Here is an 8,422-nt window from a genome sequence, read left to right on the forward strand (position 1 = left end):
AAAATCGGGGACATAATCCCAACAATGTGGAAAAAATAGGGACATTTTCAGTTTGACTACCAATCTGTTTGAAATACATACAAGTTTTATCTTCAAAAAACGGGGACACACTAGTGTAGGTAGTTTTTCTGTATTTTCCGGGGGACAGGCAACGAAAAACAGGGACTGTCACCTGAAACCAGGGACGTCTGGTCACCCTTCATTAACATAATATGAAAGTCCTCAGATCTTGTCTGAGGATCACAATATGGAGCGTTCCTTCTCAAGAGCAACACAGAGTTAGAGCAAATCATTAAGCAGTGGAAATGCCATAAGGCTGCAGGGCCATCTCACCTGTACAGGACACAGACAGCAATCATTCCCGCGGCCAGCAGGCCCGATATCAGCCCCACAGCAATAGCAAACTTTCTGTCTGTGGTGAAGATGAAATAACTCAGTAATTTGGATATATCGTCTAAACACTCATCCAAAGTCACTGGCCTCGGTGTGGATGGGTGTGGGACGTGGCAGATGTTTTTAATTACAAATCTACGAGGAGAAGAAATCAAATATTTTCCAGAAAAAAACCAGTTGAAATTCAGTCAACAGAAAGGACAAACCCAGCCAAAGAAAAAATAACGGTGTTGTAATCTTCTGAATCTTCCATCGCAGAGAAGGACTTCAATAAAGGCTTAACTTCAATAAAGGCTTGCCCTAAAACACATATCAGTACAGAGAGTGATTTTGGTCTGGCAGGCACCAGTGAATAATTCATGGAGGTTTCGCTGAGTGTTGGCTGTTCTATCTTTTCTCTCATAAGGAGGGTCTGGGACAGAGCTGTAATAAGCTCCGTGACCCTAAAGGTCACCCCGAAAACACAGGTGTGTGGTGTGTCCATGCAGGAGAGCATGCAGTACAGTGGTCAACCACATGCTCAACACACACCTCGTGGATCAACAGCTCCCCCTACTGTCTCCCGTGTAACACTGCAGGAGTTTATAGATTGTGACGGATTTGGATTTGGAACATAAAAGCCATGTTAGCAGGGCCAGCTCTAGGCTAGGGGCCAGGGGGGGCTAAGCCCACCCAAGCACTGTGTCTTGCCCACACAAGATTCTCTTATTCAGCTGTGCATCTGCTCAGTGTGCAGCCTCAAACCCAACATGAATGCAGATCAGTTGGTATTGAGTGTAATTACTAGCTGGTACATAATAGTGCAGTAGGCCTATGTATGAGTGGTAAACCCCCCCTCCTGGTCTTGAAGTCACTGAGTACTGTTGGTACGACAAAAAAAAAAAAAAAAAAACGCCCCCCAGCTAGAGTTGCTGCATATCAAATACCTTGATTTTAAGTGTATCAACCATGTATTGAAATAAAATATTCTATTTCTGTATGTTTGAAAGTGCCAAAAATAATATGTCTATTTAATCTATTCCTTCAACAGTGCACTGACTCTGTTGATTAATCAGACAGTGCATTAGAACCACAGTTGTTCTCTGCCGATGAGAGATGCTATAACCTGCAAACAGTCCACAGATCAACTATGCTGACCTGCCTGTTACATCTCATAAGCTAAATACTGTAGCATAGATGCACTCTAAAATCACAACTGAACTTGTCAAGCGGGATAAGCAGAGACACTTATAAGTAGAGACAAGTCTCTGACACCGTCAATACATGCCCAGATTGAGCAATGTAGTTGTAGGGCAACCAAATAACCAGTTCCATGTGTTTTCCGACTAGATCTTAGTTCTCAAGAAAGTGATCATTAAAATTCTCAGGAACTTCTCTTCCTGAATCTCAATATTATGATCATAACAGGTCTGGGCAAACGACTAAGTCAGCACCAGTCACAGTGTTTTGCATTCACAGTATCACCAAAAAGTAGGCTATTGGTTTTCCCAAAAATATTTGCCAGTATTTTTACACTACAAAAATAAACGCCTATAAAGTATCTTTGGTAAAAAAATATGAAGCCATTTTCCTCAACAAAACAAAATGTCAAAATATGATTTTGTATTCATTAGTATTAAATACATTACACAATACGTATTAGAAATACTGCCCATTTTGTGGTTGTGTTTTGTGCTTATGCAAATGTTCATCTAATTTGACCGCTTTTTTGCTGCTGCCCCCCCAACATTACCAGCCCACCCAAATGTAGCAGGCCCTGCACATTACCATGTTGTTACTCTGCTATTGTTGGCCACGCTTGTGAGTTGGATTACCCAGTGTTTCTGCAACTGCACTCACTTTTGACTCTCCTATATAAGGTATGTAAATACTGTATGTCCTTACCACAACTTGAAGAAAATAGTAAAAGGCTATATTTCAAAGCAAAACAAAATATTTTTTAAGTAATTAGCAAAAATTGCAGAGGGTAAACGTGGCAAGCATTACGTTTTCTTTTGAAATATTTATTATTAGTCTGAAAGCTAACATCACAATCCTTTTAGTGACACACGCTTTTGTAAAGTGTTAGATTTCTTTCAAAGAAAACATCTACATTGTTGATCTTTGCATCTGTTTTTAATGTATAAGATGTGAGCTTCTGAACTTGCTACATAACACAAAGCTTTCCTTTTCCTTCTCCTTTCCTTTCTCTTTGCTTACACTGTTTATGTGGAGTGACAGAAAGGCAATTGTGATATGATAACCAATCAGCTCACAACAATGGCCCGGTCTGCCTATACAGGCTACTGTGAGATGCTAGGCCTACGTAGATAAACTTGCTGACATTAGCGTGATGTTCCCCCGGATCTCTGTAGGGAGATGATGTTGTAGGTCTTCACCCTGCCGCTTCATGAGACTTTGATTGATTGTCCCACTGGGATCATGCTGATGCTGCCAGGCTAAACATGACAAACTCTCTTTCTCACTGTGGCATGCATGTGGAACAAGGATTCAGCGGCTCTCACTGTATGCTCACAGTGAAATGGCAGTGGCATATCAGTCAAACACTGCATCGTCTACCATCTACATTATCTTAACCATTTGAAAAGATAATTCGTTCATTTTGATAAAATCAACCAAAATGTTCATGAGCCAATACAAACCACTCATTCTCCCTTAATACTGTATTTCTGATGTTTCCCTACTGCATGCTGTCTAATGTCACCCTGCAGTCATATTTGTACAGAGCGTATCTACCATTTGGCTACACAAACATACTGTTCTTCTGTTCAAGAGTCACTTAATGTTGTTTTCATTAGCAATGTTCCAAAGGCATACTCTGTTTACTAATCTGATATCATTTTAAAAGGCTAACTAAGAAAATATTGGAGAACCCTTTTACAATTATATAAGTAATGCAATCTGAAAAGTGCTGTCCTGATTAAAAACCTGTAAAACAAGGTTTTAGTGGCTTAATGCAGCCAAGCATTAAATTCGCAGCACATACTTGACAACCCCATAGCCTAATCAAGGTGGGGGGTGGGGGGGTGGGGGTGGAATTAAATGAGTTGTAGCATTTGTTCTCCATAAAGACTAACCATAAAGAAAACAGCCTGTATCAAACAACACTAGACTTCACACACATCGGGTAAAGTGGTGATAATCTGCTCACAAAACAGTTTTCTTAACGACTCCCCTCTGAATACAGCTTGTTATAGCACTCATATGCTACATGCTACTGCTATGATAGTGTGCACTGGTGTAGGCAATGCAGCTTGTTATAGCACTCATATGCTACATGTTACTGCTATGATAGTGTAGCCTATTGGTGTAGTCAATGCAGAGTCAGTACCAGTGTTGCAGAGCTCCCCTCTGAACCCACACTGAGGTGTGTCCTTGGGTGGGGTTGTCTGGCTCCCAGGCCACACAATATGGACGCCTCTCACTGCCTCATACACCTTCTTTGTCCCAGAGTAGTTAGCAACCACCTGCACAGGGGTGAATCAGAAGTCAGCAGGTGAAATCAAATGGAATTCATTACTCAGAGATGTCCTGAGGACTGAAGGTTATGGGAGGTGCCAGACCCAACAGACCAGGCATCAATGTGAGGCTATGTAGCACTGTGAGGCTATTACTCCTAGTCTCAAATCGACTTCTTCCGTGAGTACACTCTCGTGCAGCACCCTATGTGCACTGTGTGCTTACTGGCATAGTGTGCACATTTTAGTAGAATAGTGTCGTCTCATATCACTCAAACGCTAAACGCTATTCCTCCATGACATGGTCGTATTGTGTCAAAACATTTACAGTTTATGTTATAACTTGCTTGTACCTCTGTAAGTAAAGTGTGTTTTCCACCGCTGCTGCTTCAGATTTCTCTACTGCAATTTCTACGAGTTTGACAATACTCCCACCCCTTCCGCTATATAGCCAAGATGGCGTCCGTTGAGGGCGAAAAGTGTCCATCGTTCCACACTCAACTTTTTGACTGTTATGAGTACACCATCCGGGGACTTGCAGTGCCCTTCGTGTCGTTCAAATTTTCAGTGTGAACGCCCTCACACACTCAAATTAGGTATTGTAAGTACAGAAGTGAGCCATTTGAGACACCATGTGACACAGTGAGGTTATGTAGCACCGTGAGGCTATGTACTGTAGCACTGTGAGGCTATGTGACACTGTAACGCTATGTAACACTGTGAAGCTATGTAGCACTGGAAGCTATGTAGCACTGAGGCTAACAATGTGAGGCTATGTAGCACTGTAACGCTATAATAATGTGAGGCTATGTAGCACTGTAACGCTATGTAACAATGTGAGGCTATGTAGCACTGTAACGCTATGTAATAATGTGAGGCTACACTGTGAGACGATGTAGCACTGTTAGGCTATGTAACGCTATGTGACACCGTGAGGCTATGAACCTCATAGAGTCAACCCTTAACCTAAATTCAGAGTGTATTTTCCTCAGGTTTAGGAAACCGCAATTGGCCATGGCAACCATTCTATATAGCCTAGGGATAGAATTTTACTTTTACTTTTTAAGATGAATTTTTCTGGAAACTCACTTTAAATTCTCCACTGCCTTCCACGTGTTTCATCATATATGCCGATTCACGGTCACCATTTGAGTCCATTGTCACATCTCCTTGGATACCTGTGTTCAAAGCAATTGAATATTCACCATAATATTCAATTTTGACCTCAGATGCTCAACATTGTCCCATGCTTATCCCAGTGAATTGAAAGAAGCCATCTTGCTGACCAGTAACTGTTCTGTTCCACATTTTGCGGGTAATATAGGAGCCATCATACGGGTCTCCATTTTCTGCCAAGCTGTCATTCAGTGCCTGTGCATACAGCCACACTGTATCATGTGCAATAGCAGCCAGAACAGACACCTGTCGTAAATCATGGGGGGGGGGGAATCAAATAGACGACAACAACATTCCTTATGAAGCATCAAGTTGTCATATTTTTAAGATTTTTACCAATATTTACCAACCTCTTCTTCCTCAGAGTACAGATAGCCAAAGTCCTCTTTTGCCCTTAGTTTGACCTTGGTATTGAACTCCTTGTATTTGTCATTGCTGGGTTTGTAGAGGGAGATAAGGAAAAGGGCCTGGTAAGCCTGCTTGGCCACAGAATCGTACGCGTCTCCTGGAACAAAAGTTCAGAAAGGTGCGCATTTCTGGATGCACGCTTTATGATACTGATGTGTATGTGTGTGAATGTGGATGATGATAGTGTTGATGCATGTGTAACAAAACCTTGCTCCCAGTCAAAGTTGCCAAACACGTCCTCATGCTTGTAGGGTTCGAAGCAGAAGAAGACATACTCCCCATCGGTGAGGCCTTTTCTATGGGCTTCAATGAGGACCCTCCGCACAACATTTCCTCGAGCTGAAATCACAATGACTGCACACACACACACACACACACACACACACACACACACACACACACACACACACACACACACACACACACACACACACACACAGAGGAAAAAGCATGAGCACCTCAGACATCAGCCCACACCATGCAGAGCCAACGCAGCAGGGGTCAGATTGTGTGCTGTGATGTTGACGACAGAGGTCACACACTCCTGGCAACTTCGGCCATCTCCTCCAGAGCCTGGACGTGTGTGTGGGAGGAGTTCCCTCTCAGCTCCAGGGATTTGGCGATTGTGATGTTACTGATCTCTGCCTGGTACCTAACACACAACAAATCCAGAAATCTTTGCATGAGACCAGGTGCCTGTCAAATTGACAGTTGTTCTGCCTTTCAGGCATTTTCATTTAAATTGTGATGCTTTTCATTTGTAGCCTAAGTTTCAGTTTCTTCCGGACTTTTATTTTGACATTTGTATTTTCGGAGCTATACCGGAAGTAGGCAGGAAATGTCCAGATTCACGTTTGTGATTCACGTTTAGAATGTGGTAAACGGAGAAGTTGGCAGCTTCGTTTAATATGCAGACGGCAGAAATCGCTCTTGTATGTTGTTTTCCCAGCAGAGGCATCACTTGTACGTATATCATCTTTTGTTAAAATGTACTTAATTCATTATTAGTAGTAATTTCATGATGTAAAAACGAAGTTATAAAGCTAAAAGCTAGGTAGCAATGTTAAAAACTATGGAAGCTAATCGAACGGATGGATGCTAATTAGATTAAGGAGACGTTAGCAGTAAAATGAACGTCTTTTTACCATTCTAAAGTGTTGTTATAGAAACGAGATCGTTTCAACTAAATGCAATATGTTTGCTGTTTGTTTTCTAGTTTCACTCTCTTTCAACTCTTTCATCTGTTGGGTCAATACAATGTGAAGACTGAAAATAAAGCTATCAAAAGGAATTTAAGGCATTCTTCATATTAATGACAGGAAGAGAGTTTAGCTCGCTGTCTAGCTGGAGTTAATACACCTTAGCAAGGACAGTACAGTGAAAAAGTGTGATTCAGCTGGAAATTCAACGTCCACAGAAGCAAGTAGAAAAAACAAGATAGTGAAGATGGAATTAGTCAGCGGTGATAATGCATCTGTGCATACAAGAAAATCAAAGAGTTCTCACTCATCAACATCTAGTGAAGCAGTAAGGGCGCGCGCCAAAGCAGAGGCGGCGAAGGCACGAGCTACATTTGCAGAGAGAGAGGCGACGCTCAAGGTACAAAAAGCAGAGAAGGAAGCAGAGCTACAATTAGGAAAAGCAAAGTTGGACGCTGAATTGAGCGCACTCGCACTTCAAAGAGAGGCAGCCGCAGCTATTGCCCAAGCCGAGGCATTAGAAGCAGCTGAACAGGACAAAGGAGAATCGGTCAAGACTGATCCATCGTCACATGAAAAGCTGCAAAATGAAATTGCAATGCGCACTAACGAATATGTTGAAGCACAAGCTGGGCTTAACGTATTACGGACTCAGGTAACCGTCCATGCCACAACTGAGAGAGCATTATCAGATGCAAGCTTCGTCACATGGCATCCTTCAGACAGCTCTGAGTCACAGGAAGAGCCAGAAGAGGATGAAATTCCCTGCGGACCATCCGGACATGATGCAGCTCCAACGCAGCCATCTTTCAGCAAGCAAGCTTTATCCAAGCATGTAACCCACATCAGCGCACCAGTCAGTGGAGGTCATACAACTCGAGTAAGACGTGATGGACAGCATGCAACGAACATTGGGACTAGTGGACATCACACAACACCCGCTAGAGGCAGCGGACAGCCCACAACGCCCAAGACAACCCATCATCCTCGCAAATCACCACTTAAGGCAACAGCTCCATCGTATGTACCTGTGTATGCTCCATCCACTGCAAGCGTGACACCTGAAACAGAACACCTGGCACGATACCTGGCTCGTCGTGATTTAGTGAGTACAAGTCTCTACCAATTCGATGATAAGCCCGAAAATTATCTAGCATGGCAGTCATCATTCAGTAATGCCACCACAGGCTTAGGACTCACAACAACTGAAATGTTAGATCTGCTGATTAAGTGGCTAGGAACGGAGTCTGTCAAGCACATCAAAAGGATCCGCTCTGTGCATGTAGGAAATCCAGATGTAGCATTGAAAAAGGCCTGGGACCGCCTCCAAGAGTGCTATGCCGCACCTGAAGTAATGGAGAAGTCTCTATTCAAAAGGCTGGATGAATTTCCAAGAATATCAACCAAAGATTATGGGAAGCTGAGGGACCTAGGCGATCTTCTTATGGAACTCCAGGGTGCCAGAGAAGAGGGTTACCTCAGAGGACTGACCTACCTGGACACTGCCAGAGGCATAGGGCCCATCGTGGAGAAACTCCCTCATGCGCTTCAAGAAAAATGGCTAACAGTAGGCTCAAGGTTTAAAGAGGAAAACAATGGGCATTTCCCTCCATTCTATTACTTTGCTGATTTCATCTGTCACGAAGCACGCCGGAGGAATGACCCCAGTTTCATCCTTTCATGTGCAAGCAACAATGGGTTGAAGTCAGACAAAGTAGCTTCAAACAACTACGGGAAGAAAATATCCGTTCACAAGACAGACATCTCTTCCAGTAAAGATCCACCTGC

General features: G+C 42.9%; 1 protein-coding gene across 1 annotated transcript; it reads right to left on the minus strand.

Annotated features, from left to right (window-relative positions):
* Positions 1 to 222: 222 nt before the first annotated feature.
* LOC134099784 (atrial natriuretic peptide receptor 1-like) lies at positions 223 to 8,158 on the minus strand. The gene is made up of 8 exons (XM_062552792.1): positions 8,130 to 8,158; positions 5,978 to 6,087; positions 5,643 to 5,789; positions 5,378 to 5,532; positions 5,138 to 5,273; positions 4,941 to 5,029; positions 3,725 to 3,860; positions 223 to 233 (listed from the first exon to the last, which is right to left on the minus strand). Exons 1-8 carry the CDS (start codon positions 8,156 to 8,158, stop codon positions 223 to 225), a joined length of 813 nt encoding a protein of 270 aa, XP_062408776.1.
* Between the last annotated feature and the right edge of the window lie 264 nt (positions 8,159 to 8,422).

This window comes from Sardina pilchardus, chromosome 2 (genome assembly GCF_963854185.1).
Source record: "Sardina pilchardus chromosome 2, fSarPil1.1, whole genome shotgun sequence".
NCBI lineage: Eukaryota > Metazoa > Chordata > Actinopteri > Clupeiformes > Clupeidae > Sardina > Sardina pilchardus.